Source organism: Malaclemys terrapin, chromosome 3 (genome assembly GCF_027887155.1).
Source record: "Malaclemys terrapin pileata isolate rMalTer1 chromosome 3, rMalTer1.hap1, whole genome shotgun sequence".
Lineage (NCBI taxonomy): Eukaryota > Metazoa > Chordata > Testudines > Emydidae > Malaclemys > Malaclemys terrapin.
In genome coordinates, this window is record NC_071507.1 from 186,631,644 (window position 1) to 186,648,037 (window position 16,394).

A 16,394-nucleotide genomic window follows, 5' to 3' on the forward strand; every position below is an offset into this window, starting at 1 on the left:
CCACACGACATTCTTATAAGCAAACTAGGGAAATGTGGTCTAGATGAAATGGTTATAAGATGGGTGCACAACTGGTTGAAAGACAGGACTCAAAAAGTAGTCATCAAAGGTTGGCTGTGTGTCAAACTGGGAGCGCATATCTAGTGGGATCTCACAGAGGACAGTCCTGGGTCCAGAACTATTCATATTTTCATTAAATGATTTGGATAATGGACTGAGGAATAAAATTTTCAGATGACACCAAGCTGGGACAAGTTGCAAGAGCCATGAAGGATAGGATTAGAATTCAAAACAACCTTGACAAACTGGAGAATTGGTCTGAATTTCAATAAAGATGAAATTCAATAAAGACAAGTGCAAAGTACTTCACTTAGGAAAGAAAATATCAAATGCATTACTATCAAATGAGGAGTAACAGGCTAGGTGGTAGTATTGCTGAAAAGGATCTAGGGGTTATAGTTAAGGCTACGTTTTAGTCACTGTATTTTTAGTAAAAGTCAGGGACAGGTCACGGGCAGTAAACAAAAATTCACGACCCGTGACCTGTCCATGACTTTTACTAAAAATAGCTGTGAATAAAACTTGGCCACGGTTCCCAACCAATGGGAGCTGCAAAGCCAGCGCTCTGGGTGGAAACAGCACAGAGCTGCCTGGCCACACCTCCGTCTAGCAGCTGAGCGAGGGGGATGTTGCAGCTTCTGGGGAGCCCCCCAAGTAAGCACCGCCCAGAGCCCACCTCACCCCATCCCATGCCCCAACCTCCTGCCCACTCCCACACCCTCTGGGGTGGGGGGGGGTTGGAGTGGAGGGGGGAGGGAGCGTCGTGGCCCAAGAGTGCCCCAGCAGCAGCAGGTGCGCTTGGCCCAGGGGCTGCCTGAGCTGCCCCTGAGCCAGGCGCCCCGGCCACTGCAAAAGTCACGGAAAGTCATGGAATCAGTGACTTTCTGTGACCTCCATGACAAACTCGCAGCCTCAGTTATAGTGGATCACAAATTGAATACGAGTCAACAATGTAATGCAGCTGCAAAAAAGGGTAATATCATTCTGGGGTGTATTAACTGGAGTGTCATATGGAAGACAGAGGTAATAGTCCTGCTCTACTCAGTACTGGAGAGGCCTCGGCTGGAGTAGTGTATCCAATTCTGGGCACCATACTTTAGGACATGTGGACAAACTGGACAGAGTCCAGAGAAGAGCAATAAAAATAATAAAAGGTTCAGAAAACCTGACTTATGAGGAAAGGCTAAAAAAACTGGGCATGTTTAGTACTGAGAAAAGATGACTGAGGGGGGACCTGAAAACAGTCTTCAAAATTTGTTAAGGGCTGTTATAAAGAGGCTGGTGATCAATTGTTCTCCATGTGCACTGAAGGTAAGACAGGTAGTAATTGGCTCAATCTGCACTTAGTGAGATTTAGTTTATATAATAGGAAAAACTTTCTTACTAAAAGGATAGATAAAGCACTGGAATAGGCTTCTAAAGAAGGTTGTGGAATCCTCATCATTGTAGTCTTTTAAGGACAGATTGGACAAACATCTGTCATAGATGGTCTAGGTTTACTTGCTTCTGTGTCAGCGCAGGGGCCTGGTCTTGAGTTCTTGAGGTTCCTTCCAGCCCTACATTTCTACGATTCTATGAAAGTTTATCTTCTGTTACATTACAAAAGTGTTGTACTTTTTCATGTTTTCAATTACTACATTATATTACACCTGGAATAATGCACGGCCCTCCAGTAAACAGTGTTACAATTTAGTCAAGGGCATCTATTTATAAACCATTGAAACCAGCCCCTCCATCCTTTCCCCCCACCATCATACTTTGTTGTAAACAGCGAGGGGACTCGAAAAGTGAAATCAGCCATCATTTGTTAAGTCATGGTATTGCTATTCACAATAAAAGGTTAATATCACAGGGAAAAAATATCCATCTCAGTACTGTAAAGTGCGTGAGAGACAATGATATGTTGGAGATTTTGTAAAGAAATGTGTTTGGTGCATCACTAAATAAAACCTAATAATCTGAATTACTGTAGTTGTACTTTTCAGACAAGTACAAGGTGGTCATACTAAAAGTTTATTTAGCTGCAGTGATTTCTGTATTGTCTTTAGTACAATATTAACCTTGTAATACAATTTCTTGGAAAAATGATCAGTGTCACCAGACACTTCTACTAATCCAAGCTCAGAGAACATCTGATTGAATTTAATACAGGTATTTTATTAGATGTGATTAGAATCAGGTGGATAACTTTGGAAGAAACTGCATGGTGTCAAGTATCAGGGGGTAGCCGGGTTAGTCTGTATCCACAAAAACAACAAGGAGTCCGGTGGCACCTTAAAGACTAACAGATTTATTTGGGCATAAGCTTTTCTGGGTAAAAACCCTTGATTTTTTTACCACGAAAGCTTATGCCCAAATAAATCTGTTAGTCTTTAAGGTGCCACCAGACTCCTTAAGGTGCCACCAGACTTCTTGTTGTTTTTGTGGAAGAAACTGCTACTACTTAAGGTAAAGCACATAGGTACAGATTGAGGAGAAATAAATCTCTCTTTACAAGAGTCTGGGAATAACTGCAGTTACTTCTATTGCCATGAACAAAGATCAGAGATGGCCTTTGGTTAGCTGAAATTATAAAATATGACAAAGGAAACCTGATCATGTCAGTCTCTAAACTGGACTGAAAAACTTCACAATAAGCTGAATATTTCTGCCATCAAATTCATAGAGCATCTGATGTCACTTTCAGAGGGCCTCATCCCCAATATACTCTAACTCTACGTCACATTAACCATCTAATTGAAGGGTTTTATTTTTTCCAGTTAGGACAAAAAAAGTGATGTTACATGCTATGTTAACTTAAACGAGACACCAATGTGTTGATAAATCTGTTTGGTATTTGCAAATTACACTGGTCTACAATTTTTGAGAAGTCGTCTGCTTCAGAGATAAAATGTGCTATTTATTATGTATTTTGAGGTGCTGAATTCAAATATGACAATTAAAACAACTGATTGGCTACTGTTTCTAAGATATTTAAGTTTTTACATTATATGTCTATGTATATTGTGTAGATAGTAGAGTTTTAATCATAAATTGTAAACCTAGGTCTTTTCATGTGCTTATGGTTGCTTTACACGAGAATATTTCACCTGTCCTGTTTATGTAACACTTTAAAAATCAGCAAAAGGGTTATATAAATAAAATGTATTATGAAACAAAAGGCAAAAAACTATTCTGTACATAGTTTAGTCCCATTCAGTGTCTACTCAGCGCTTCTTGGCTTGTCTCTTGTATTCATTAAATGGAGCATCTCTTGTCACTGTCCAGCAATAGTCTGCAAGCATTGATGGGCTTCATTTGCCCTGATAGCGTTTCTCCATTGTTGCAATGTCCTGGTGACATCGCTTACCGTGCTCGCCGCTCACTGCTCTGCAGTTCGGTGGAAAAAAATCTATACGAGAGTGCAAAAAATGTATCTTTAGTGACATGTTGCAACCAAGGTTTTTTGTATGCCTTGAGGAGTTTTCCATCAACAACCTGTAGTTGTCTGCCTTGTTGTTTCCGAGAAAATTTATTGCCTCTAACTGGAAGGCTTTCCATGCCGTCTTTCCTTGCCACGCAGTGCATGGTCAAATGCATCATCTCGAAGAAGTTCACGAATCTGAGGACCAACAAAGACCTTCCTTTATCTTAGCTTCACTTAACCTTGGAAATTTTCCACGGAGGTACTTGAAAGCTGCTTGTGTTTTGTCAATGGCCTTGACAAAGTTCTTCGTCAGACCCAGCTTGATGTGTAAGGGTGGAAACAAAATCTTCCTTGATTCAACAAGTGGTGGATGCTGAACACTTTTCCTCCCAGGCTCCAATGACTGTCTCAGTTGCCAATCTTTCTTGATGTAGTGGGAATCTCTTGCACGACTATCCCATTCGCAGAGAAAACAGCAGTACTTTGTGTATCCAGTCTGCAGACCAAGAAAGAGAGCAACAACCTTCAAATCGCCACAAAGCTGCCACTGATGTTGGTCATAGTTTATGCACCTCAAAAGTTGTTTCATGTTGTCATAGGTTTCCTTCATATGGACTGCATGACCAACTGGAATTGATGGCAAAACATTGTCATTATGCAGTAAAACAGCTTTAAGACTCGTCTTCGATGAATCAATGAACAGTCTCCACTCATCTGGATAGTGAACGATGTTGAGGGCTGCCATCAAACCATCGATGTTGTTGCAGGTTACAAGATCACCTTCCATGAAGAAGAATGGGACAAGATCCTTTTGACAGTCACGGAACATGGAAACCCTAGTATCACCTGCCAGGAGATTCCACTGCTGTAGTCTGGAGCCCAACAGCTCTGCCTAACTCTTGGATAGTTCCAAATCCCTGACAAGGTCATTCAGTTCACCTTGTGTTATGAGGTGTGGTTCAGAGGAGGAAGATGGGAGAAAATGTGGGTCCTGTGACATTGATGGTTCAGGACCAGAAGTTTCATCCTCTTCCTCATCTGACTCAAGTGAGAATGATTCCAGTGCATCAGGAACCGGCAGTCCTTCTCCATGGGGTACTGGGCGTATAGCTGATGGAATGTTTGGATAATGCACAGTCCAATTTTTCTTCTTTGACACACCTTTCCCAACTGGAGGCACCATGCAGAAGTAACAATTGCTGGTATGATCTGTTGGCTCTCTCCAAATCATCGGCACTGCAAAAGGCATAGATTTCCTTTTCCTGTTCAACCACTGGCAAAGATTTGTTGCACAAGCGTTGCAGCATATCTGTGTGGCCCACCTCTTGTCCTGATCTCCAATTTTGCAGCCAAAATAAAGGTGATAGACTTTCTTAACCATAGTGGTTATACTGCACTTTTGTGATGCAAAAGTCACTTCACCACAAACATAGCAGAAGTTATCTGCACTGTTCATACAAGTACGAGGCATTTCTGCTCACTTTGGCTAAACAGAAATGTGTCCCTTTGCAAAATCAAACACTGACAAACAAGAGACCACGACACTGTATGGATTTCTAGAGCTGATATAGGGCAATTTGTTCAGCAGAGTGATGTAAGCTTCGTTATGACTGCACGATCCATGACTTCTAGGAATAACATGATGCAATTCATATCATGTATGATGCAATACCAGCTTCAGATTGCATCATTCATTGTTTTGCCTAAAAAGCAAGTACTGTCCAAACCCAGTCATAGATTTATTCATAGATCCAGTCAAAGATGTATTTTAGTCATTTCTGGTTTAAGTTGAGATCCCTTCCCTTTATAACTGACTTATCCTCCGCCATTCCCAAGTCAAGGGTCATATATACTGACCCAATAGCATATCTTGAAAACTAGAGTCAATCAACAATTTTAAGCATCATTTTCGTTCTCAGTGACCCAGAATTAGTAAAGTTTGACTACATTTATTTCAGAAGCATTTTGGCTGTAGAGCAGTGTTATTCAGCAATCCTTGGGTCAATGATGCAACACCTAGACTAAAGTAGAGAAATTAACAACATTACCTGTCCTTTGAAAGCATCAATGATGAACTGGAGTGACTGTGGCTGGACACATTCAATGCATTTTTGTACAACATGGTTTCCATTTTGATCTTTCACACATTTCAGAACATGACCATCCAACTCTTTCACCATTTCATTCTGCAAAAAAATAAGGAAATTACTAAATTATCCACTTCTCTACACTGATGCTGTAGCAAAACTGCATTTTCGAATATAATATTCAAATCTTTATGTTCACTGTAAATCTAGCCAGACAGATTATATTTTTTATCTGAAGAATTACACTAATAAAAGGTTCATTTTATTTCGAGCATATGTCAATAGTAAAAACTGAAAATCTTTAGAGAGCACGCAATGGATTTGTTGAAAATAAATACAAAAAAATACTGTTCTAACTTACAATTACCTGCTGATCAGGTGAGATAGATTCTAGTGCTTTCTGAATAACCCGACAACCATACATCTGTAGGGCTAACGGCAGAACATGACCACGTATGCGTGTTGCTAGGGCTAACTTTTGTTCCGGGCTTCCAAACTACAAGAAAACAAAGATGCTGTTAAATGAAAGCTGATGCACTGCAGTATGATGTGGTTTTATTTGGCAGAATCTAACTGTCATAGGGCTTGTCTCCACTTACTGGGGGATCGATGTGCGGCAACCGAGCCACAGGGGGGTCGATTTAGCGGGTCTTCACCAGACCCGCTAAATCGACTGCCGATCGCTCTCCCATCAACTCTGGTACTCCACCGGAACGAAAAGCATAAGGTAAGTTGACGGGAGAGTTTCTCCCGTTGACCCAGCGCAGTGTAGACACCGCAAATGGTCGACCTAAGGGGCAATCCTTTGCAATTTAACCACATCATGTGATCCCAATTTGCCAATGAACAACATTTTCAATGTGCTCTTTCAATGTCTCAGATTTGGTTCAGTCACTGCATCTTGACAAAATCATTCTAATAAACCTAATATATGAGCTTTTTTCTAGGTAGCAAAAGGGAAGTAGCAGAGAAAGGTGTCAGCTCTGGAGTGGCTCACTGTAGCCTCAAATGCCATGCAAAGCTTGTTGGTACCTTGCACACCTTGGGGAAGTTTGGAACTGCCTAGGACCCATGAAGCAGAGCCAAAGTGTACCAGAACACTGGGTGTGTAGGTAGCTGAGGAGAAGTAGAAGTGTCAGGCAATTTAACCTGCATTTAGTACTTGACATTGGAACCCCTAAGCTGTATCTATGGATTAGTGCTGTCTTTCTTGGGAACATTTTTGAGGCTAGGCCTGAGTCAATTTGGGACAGCAAGATGAAATAACTACAAACCACCATCTAATGTGACCTCCTGCATAACAGGTGGTAAAATTTCAGTCAATAATTCTTGAGTTAAGGTCAATAATTTGTGGTTGAACTAAAGAACACCTTTAAGATAACATCCAGTCTTTGTTTAAAGATTAAGTGAAAACTAATCTAAACCATATACCTTGGGAAATTGTTCCAACAATTGTTTTCCCTGTTCAAAATTTGCAACTTATCCCCAATCTGAAGTTTTCTAGCTTCATCTTTCAGCCGTTGACTCTTGTTATGATTTTACTCACATTAAACAGCCCTATAGTATCCGGTATCTTCTCCTGGCATCTGTATTTATAGATCACAGTCAAGCTGCTTTTTATCCCTCTCTTTGAAAAAATTAGCAGGTTGAGAGACTAAAGATAAGATGTATCTTCCAGACCTCAGAATAATTCTTTGATGAACCCTCCCTAGCTTTTCTAACTTCACTTTTAAAGAAGTATAAACACCAGAACCAAACAGTACTTGCACGGAGGTCTGAAATACTTTATACAGAGGGAGTATCACCTACTTATGTATTCAAATTTTTTGAGAGTCCTTTCAATCACAGCACTGGACAGCATTCATGTTCAGCTGGTTATCTACCATGGCTCATAAATTCTTTTCAGAGCCACTCCTTTGCCAGGATGAAGTTCTATATCCTGAAAATACCCTTCTAATTATACGCCCAGGATTTTTTGGCCATCTCACTTTGTGGACTAATCTGCACAGGGAAAAAGCTGGAGCATGCGGTACACAGAAACTACAAAAGCATGCAGACTTAACATGCAAGGGAGCGCTGCATTCCTTTTCAACACCCCATCCCCGCTGCTCCTGCAGCTCTAGGGCACTCCTCTACTTGGAGAAAGAAAAACCTTGGAAAGCATAGGAGTAGCTCAGGGCCACCCAGAGGATTCAGGGGGCCTGGGCTCTTCAGCGGCGGGGGCCCCCACCACCAAAGACCCGGTACTTCGGCGGCAGGTCCCGGAGCGGAAGGACCCCCCACCGCCAAACTGCCACAGAAGACCCGGAGTGGAAGAAGCTCCGGGGGCCCGCGAGAGTTTTCCGGGGCCCCCAGAGCAAGTGAAGGACCCTGCTCCAGGGGCCCCGAAAAACTCTCATGGGGCCCCTGTGGGTCCTGGGGCAAATTGCCCCACTTGCCTCCCTCCCCCCAGGCGGCCCTGGAGTAGCTAGAAGCAGATGCAGCTTGTAGAGGTTAGATGCTATGATGGCATTCTGACTCAGTGGGTGGGCAAGTGAGTGTGGAAAGAATCTAAGCCAGACCTATCATTCTGCAGAGATAATTTTTACGAGGGGGAGAGAGGGAGGGAGGGGAAGAATAGGATGAGGGATATAAGCCTGTAGTGCAGCAAAGCTATACAGGGAATTTGGATGCAGAGAAAGAAGATGGAACAAATTATCCCAGCTGCACAGAATTCTCAAACAAAACAACTTTGTTGGGCTGGAGTTGCAGTTGAAAGTACATCACACATCTAAGAGTAAAAATCCACACAAGAACACCGTATGTTAACAAAAACAAGAATGAGAAACCAAGAGAAGCTGAGTTACAGTAAAAGTAACTAAATGTTTTAAACTATGGAGATACACAGTTAAGAGTCACCCAAACCAACACAGCTTTACCCTACTAGCAATTAATTGAAAACAAGCCGATTTTTAAAACAAAAGCATTTTAAGTCCCTATATGAGTATCCTACTTTTTCATTTTTTGCCTCCTCGTACTAGCTTGTGATTGTTGGATAGCTGACATTGCTAGCATCAATTTTCAATGTATTTCTTTAGATATACAAGGAATTATTCTGGAACACTGCCCTGCTTGCCACCACAAAGAATTAAGCTGAATGTGTAGAGAATTAAAATAAGTAGGAGGCATAATTGTGAACCCCTCAGGCACTGACTATGTCCATACAAATTATTTTAGTTTAAACATGGCCATGTATGCACAATAAATATTTTCATTGAAAAGTTCATAAGGAGGTGTGTTGTTGTTTTTTTTTTTTAACCATGTGCAGTATTATTCTTCATTTACTTGACAGATTACAAAGATCTAGTGGGAGAGAGAACTGCAAGTTACATATATTATAGGAGAATCTGTTATGGACCCAGATCAATAAAGGATTTTTAAAATACTGAGGAAAAAAAATTACTAAATTTTAGGGTAACATTTTTAAAAATATGTATTTATTTTTCACATTGTGATGGACACTCATCTATTAAGATATTTATTTAAGCAAGTTGATGTGATGTTTATCTTAAAAACGGCCTTAGTGGGCCTAAACAAATATTAACACTTCAAAGCATCAGCCAAGGATCTCTACATAGCCGCACCAAGCAACGCAACAGGACTTCTATGCCCCTATCTATAATAAAGTGGGTCTAAAACTGTATTTCCTGGACTGGTTCTCAACACTGTTAAAACTTCAGGCTAACTGGTTTAAAAATAGTTCACCTGCAAAGTGTGGATGAAGTAACACTGTTTTTAAAGCAATTTTAGAAGTCATCCCTACCTAGTCAAGACAAAAAATTTTCTAAGCGATAAGGAAACTACTGTGTCCCCTTACAATAGGCAGGCAAACTGCACTCACCCTGCTTCCTGAAACACGATTATAGCCTAAGAGTAGAGAGGATAACAACTGTCAACAGGACGGGGCTACACCAGGACACCACCACACAAGGAAAAACTCTCCCACTCTTCTTGGGGAGCACTGAAGAGAAAACACTGTCAAGCAGCCTCCAGTATCAAAAAACAGAGGTGCTATGGTAAGTGTACAATACCTGTTACAATATTGGAATAGAACCTTTAAATAAACAAAAAAGTCTTTTAGTGCAGGCACAAAAATGCTGACTAAAGTATATATTTACCTCAAAGAATTTCTGTATTACATAGTTTCCAAATACATCAGTCATCAACTGATATGCTGCTTGCAGAATCTCAGCAAATACCATCTGGCGCTCAGCTGGAGCAGCTCGTTCCAGCTTTTGCTGTATGAATCTAAGTGCAAGAGAAATTTATATGCCACTATATACAAAAAAAAGTAAAAACCTCAAATACTACAAATCACTACATTTATTTTGATGAGAAATCAAATCACTAAAATTAGGACATTTAGTTAAGACTATATTTAGAAGCAATACTTGCATTAATAGTTTTTAAAAATATAAATATAGACATGTTTCAGAATAACACTGATGATTAAAGTTCCAATAAAAAAAATGGCTGAAGGGTAAATTGCTCTTGACGAATTCTTCTAGCAATTTGTTACCGTATCTAAGGCAGACAAAAAAAAGTAAAAAAAATGACAACTAAGTAGCTGGTGTGGTACTGCTGAAAAATGTATTTGATTCCTGATTCCAGTCTTTTACCAAGGTCTTTTTGATACTTAAGAGAATTCCTAAAGTTTAGAAAGACTGATTCTATACTGAAAATATTTTTTACCTAAGAATTGTACATTTAGCTCCTTACATAACTTACGGTGAAATTCTTCCTAGTATGAAGGGAGGCTAGTGTAAGACTTTCTGCACTACTTAAATGTAGCTCTATTCTAAAAACTGTCTCTGTAAAAATGATAGATACTTCACAGTGGGGCAACCACAAGTTCACATTAAAAATGAAATGCTTTAACTCAATTGATAAATGTTATTCCTTCAATTATAAGCTTCTCTACAACACTTACCTCGAACCATGCTGGTCTTGAGAAAATTCAACTATATGTCCAACAAGGTCTCTTAGTTGAAGGTTAGGGAAGCGATTATTTCTGAAATCTTCCAGCAACCTACTGCGTCCAGAGGGCATAATATCAGACCTACTATAACGAAGACGTGACGGAGGGAAGAGTTGGCTGCTGGAGCTAAAAAGACTGGAGGTACTCGTGGCACTGCGATACTTTGCTTCTGCTCCAGGTGCTGCAGAGATATAGCGACCACTACCATTTGTCAGCCCTCCTACAATGAAGCAGCTCTGTCAGTAAACAAGCTTTAAAGAAAGTAAGCAACAAACAGAACTGTACTAAACTGTGTATGTTTTAAAGAAAAAGAAAAATTGTCTTTTTACTATTCAGTCACCTCAACTGAGATAACAGAGTTGGTTATTCATAAAAGAAATAAAGCACACCCACCCACACCCCCTTTTCGTTTTTTAAGGGAAGGGCAGGAGGTAGAACTTTCATTGAAACAATCAATACAACATATGAAGTGCTGTAGATCTACACAAATGTATAGAAACCTTAGAACTGGGTGGTCTCAGCCCAATGACCCATGGGCAGGTTTCCACTTCACAAGTGGCACTATCTCATACCCTTGGTTGGTAATCTCACAGTTGGCCAAAGATTTGAATAGGCCACAGAAATTGAACTATCCTTTATCCCCTATGGTGATACTCTAGTCAGTTATGACAAAGTGGCAGGGCATTTTGGGGCCCTTGTGCTGCCATTGCCCATGCTGTACCTGTTCTGTGGGGAAAACAGAAGACGTCAGCATCCCAGGCTTTGCAAGCACTATATGTATGTGAAACAAATTTTAAGATAGAACATTAAAACGGTTCTGCTTTAAATACCTTCAACTGTTTTAGGATTAGGTAAACTGAAGTTCATTTAGAAATGGTAATCGCTCCACTGGCTGCCAATCCTCGATCATATCAAATTTCAGCTTCTCCTCAGCACCTCAAAAGCTCTATATTACTCTGCCCCTCCCTCCTTATATATGAACTGATCTTGCTTTGTGTAGCACCTGTTTCCTGCATGGTTAGTATTTTCACCTACAGCTGTCCGATTGTCTTCACCTCACAAACCCATCAGCATCATCTTCCATGTTGCACCCAACAGATATCACCATAATCGAGTACCAGGCAACATATATTTTAACTGCTACATTATGATATGTAAAAGGGATACTGCTACTTTAATGAAAATAATAAATAATGAAAGTCACATTTCTACTTGAAAATCTTGTACCTACTATATTGACAGACACTAAAAAAAAATAAGGGGGTGGGGTGGGGAAAGCTACATCACTTTCAATGTTTTCCCTGGACTTAGAGAGGGAGACACTAACTCAGACCCTTATTAGCATCACAGGAGAGCAATAACCCTCCCACTCCCAACCCAAAAATCACTTACTCATTTTAAAAAAGGAATTTTAATGTGTGCTGTAAAGGGTGTTCTATCAGGAAACAGATTTAAAAAAAAATTCAAACTGACAATGTCCTTTTAAGCCATAACCAAGCCTTTGATTGGTAATATTTTGCTGACCAATCTACTAGACCAGACAACCAAGTTATTACAGTGGGCTGGTAAACATTTATAAAGTGTCCCAGAATCTTTTTTGAATGGCCAGCTGAGATGTATGCAAAAGACTGAGATATATTAGTATATCTGGAGTCATTTACATTACATTGGATAGCACAATGAGCTAAAAGGGAAACAAAAGATAAGTAATACTAATTGTAAAATAACTATTTAAAGGAATAAGTAGTTTAGGTCCCTAATTTGATCTATAACATCTCAAAATGATATAAAAAAGTGCTCTAGTCTCAAGGTTTTTTTTGTTTTGTTTTGTTTTTTTTTGTTAAAAATCGACTACTTTATTGTTATGACGTTAGCGGCAAAATCCACATCTCACAGCTACCATTTATGTGATTTCCATTATCAATATTTCCAGAAATGGGCTGACAGATGATGATGACAATAATGTAAAGGATATATTATTATTGTATAGGTCAAGATGGATGCAGAGAAAGTTTATGCAGTGAGACTTTTTTTTTTTTTTAAACAGCTAAGGATTGAAAAAATCATGCTTTTAAATGTTATCCTTTTCAGCTCTAAGTAATTACAATTCAAGACTAAATCTCATTATTAGTTTAAGAATAGTGGAGTAAATCTAATGCCACAAAATTTCAGCACAGTTTGTTTAATAGCGATGTGAGTGCAGCTTTAATACAATGTTGCCTCCATAAGAAGACTGGCAGGATTTAAAATTCGTATTACTTTATTACACAAGTACTGTATTCTGTGTAAAGTAACAGGATAGTTCTGAGTAAATGCGCCTATATTTTATGGATCTAATTAGCGCATGCACACAAAGATGGAATTGCATGTGTGAATTAGGAATAATTTAAAACACATACTTTTGAAAAACAGGGCCCATGAGAGCATAATCTGGGTATGACAATTTTTCTGTTTTAACTTTTTGGGTAAGTCATCTAACCAAGTGTATTAATAAATTTATGTAGCAAAATTTCATCCTTAAGGATCTCAAAACACTTTACAATTAAATTTTATTTGGAGAATTGTTCCTGGGAACAATTTGTTTTCTTTTTAATATTGTCAATGAAAGTATATATTAACTCAAAGGAAACAGTAACACCTGCTGAATTACCAACTCAAAACCCTGCTGAAATACTGTCTTGAGAACATAAGAATGGCCATATTGGATCAGACCAAAGGTCCATCTAGCCCAGTATCCTGTCTTTCGACAGTGGCCAATGCCAGGTGTTTCAGAGGGAATGAACAGAACAGGTACTCATCAAGTGATCCATCCCCGGTTGCCCATCCCCAGCTTCTGGCAAACAGAGGCTAGAGCCTTCTATTCAAGAACTATCCTAGCTCTGTTTAGCTTCTGACATATGACAAAATCATAGCATAACTTGGTATGGCTGAAGACATATCTCCATCCCTCAATAGTTGATCAGCATGGAGAATTTGTCAAACTTCTAGTATTGTTCTGCTTTGAAACATGAAAAGAATGACTTCTTCCTTAAATCTGCTCTCTATTTGTATTGAGACACATCTGTTTACTTCAGTAACAACTTAAAGAAATCTGTGCTACAGAAGTTACTGAAAAGTTTAAACAAAATATTGGGGAATACTGATTTGTTGATGAGGTGGTTAGCTTTGCTACTATAATGAAGTATTACATCAGAAGGAGTGTTCTAGCTTAATAATGAACGGAACAGACTGCAAACGAAAACCCTTAAAATAAAAGTAAGAAGTCATAGATATTTATTGTATAACTATATATTCTTGCTCATTGTGTTGACAGATACAAGGATTACTCAGCTTTGTACTTCTCTCATCTATTCTACTCAGACATTCTTAGTGCACAAAAAAATAACATGCAACCAATACCATCTGCAGAAGTGCATCTCAGCTATTTCTATAGTTCAGGACACCTTTCAGTTATACTCACGAAGATTTATTGTTTATAGCACTGTAAATTCTTCAAAACTGAGAGCTAGTTTCTAAAGTCCTTCTGGCTACCTTACTATGTCAGGTTTGTTCTACAAAATTCAAAAACTTATTTATTTTGCAGATTCCGATACCAAAACAGAAGTCTAGTAGGCCAATTCTTTTAAAAGAATTGGCCAACTGATACATAATGCATTGCTCCATTCATTAAATGGATTGGACAATGACTAGCTTTCAAAGCACTATCTACAGAAGTTTGCCAACTAATCTCCCAGGTAAGTTTAGAGACCGAACTATTAACAAGAAAAGAACCAAACAGGATATCATCTAGTATGAGATCAAGTGCACAGTATGCCTAATACGGTAACAAAGAGCACATTTATTTGTAGGGTGACCAGATGTCCCGATTTTATAGGGACAGTCCTGATTTTGAGGTTTTTTTCTTATATAGGATCCTATTACCCCCACCCGTCCCGATTTTTCACATTTGCTGTCTGGTCATCCTATTTATTTGCTACCACTTCTGATTTTACACAAGGGAGATCTTCAGTATGGTAAAACAATAATTGGGCCAATACAAATTTTAAACAGTCCTCTGAATATTAAGTAAACTACTACTATCTAACTTAGATAGTACACATTATTTCATGAAACAGGGAAAAAATGAAAAAGAATATTTAAAAAGTCCAGTATCACCATTCCTTTAGATATCAAGAAGTTAATACTTATTAAATTATTTGTTCAAGAATTTCTCCCCAAGAAGTAAAACAGCTCTGCCATACAACAGCTGTTGTGTTTAAGTGTGGTTAACAATCTTACTTTCTAACATAAAAATACAGTACAATGATTAAATAATTAACACGGGCTTATTTATTTATTTATTTATTTGTAATAAGGGAACAGCCCCAGCGGATCCTCAAGTAAGAAGTCGGCTCTATTTTTTATCCGCTCAAGGAAAAAATGTAAAGGACTCAAGTATATAAAGGTTTTTCATAATTTATTTTGTCTATATTTCAGAAATGAATTCAGTGCTTATGACACCTCCACAGTCAAGGCGCTACACAGTACCCCACATGAGCTGACAGTGGGCCTCGACTCTCAACCAGACTGACCAATTCTTAAGGCCACCTCTATGGGAAAGCTAAAACAGCATCAGCAGTTCAGGCTAAGCAGCTTTGCCTGGACAACATGGACAAAGCATAACTTCAAAACTTTGCTCTGGTCTAGAATACTTAAAACAAAAGTCGTCCCAATGTTTTAAACATGGCTTAAAACCAGATGGGCTCGCAGTTTTATCACTGTGAGTGAAAGGATAGTTTAGTGTCTTGAATCATTCAATTTGCAGACTTTCTACTGAAATTTGGTATTAGAAAGGAGCTGTTACAAGCAACCGGTTTGTACTATGATGGCTTGACAATAGGGGACAAATTACTAAAATAACTGAAGTGAGCTTACACTTTGTCAAGTGGGAAAGAAAGGAGATGGTGACAGGAGATGAATGCTATTTTAAAATTTTAAATTTCTTGCAAAGGAGCAGTTGGTTGTTTAGGCTGTGTCAACACTATAATTTGCAGCAGGCTCTGACAAAGGGGGTATAAACCATGTATGTCTCCACCCACTGTTGCAGTAGTATGGACAGGATCAACTGAGTCCCAGCCACCATTTTAAGAGAACAGGAGTTAAATGTAGTTAATCCTGTCCATACCAGCAGGCAGCACAAAGGACTTCAACACCAGATTCAAAGGGGGATTAGACCTGTGTTTGACAGGCATTATCAAAATACAGATGAAAACTGCAGTACGAACACAGCCTTAAAGTATTGTTCTGCTCTGAAACATGAAAAGAATGACTTCTTCCTTAAATCTGCTCTCTATTTGTATTGAGACATCTGTTTACTTCAGTAACAACTTTTGCTACTTTTTGTACCTGACAGCACTACTGAGTCAACACAGTTTTCCAAGAGAAACAGGTAACTAAATTTCAACTGCAGGGCATCCTTTACGTTTGTGCAACCCCATTAGAAACAATCCGACTGAAAGAGTAACTGAATCTTCATTACTGTTAATTATGAGAGCTAAAAAAACCACAACGACTTTCGGATTTTAAGTTGATTTTGCAGGACAGGAAAACAATTTTACATGTAAACTGATCATATCTGATCTGGAAACGTTTGAGACAAAGCAAGCATGGAATCTCATGGTCCATTTTATAAAGTCACTTTTCAGAATATAGCTTTATGGTCTCTACATACTTTTTAGCCATTAATCCAATACACTATTTTAACAAACAATTGGGCTTAGCCCACATTGTCAGGCAGGCAGTCTAAACTGTTTAAATCCGGTTTAACTCAATTCTGCTGACCGGT

The 16,394-nt window shown here is 39.0% G+C and overlaps 1 protein-coding gene across 6 annotated transcripts in view; it reads right to left on the reverse strand.

The window, feature by feature from the left end:
* PUM2 (pumilio RNA binding family member 2) overlaps positions 1–16,394 on the reverse strand; it is a 110,564-nt gene that overhangs the window by 6,337 nt on the left and 87,833 nt on the right. For 4 of the 6 annotated variants that reach the window (XM_054021705.1, XM_054021704.1, XM_054021701.1 and 1 more), the window contains 4 exons: positions 10,523–10,790; positions 9,711–9,840; positions 5,915–6,049; positions 5,515–5,652 (listed from right to left, as the gene is read on the reverse strand). In XM_054021705.1, coding sequence (XP_053877680.1) covers positions 5,515–5,652; positions 5,915–6,049; positions 9,711–9,840; positions 10,523–10,790 — 671 coding nt within the window. The remainder of the gene's footprint in view (positions 1–5,514; positions 5,653–5,914; positions 6,050–9,710; positions 9,841–10,522; positions 10,791–16,394) is intronic. The other 2 variants (XM_054021700.1, XM_054021703.1) reach the window with 1 other exon arrangement.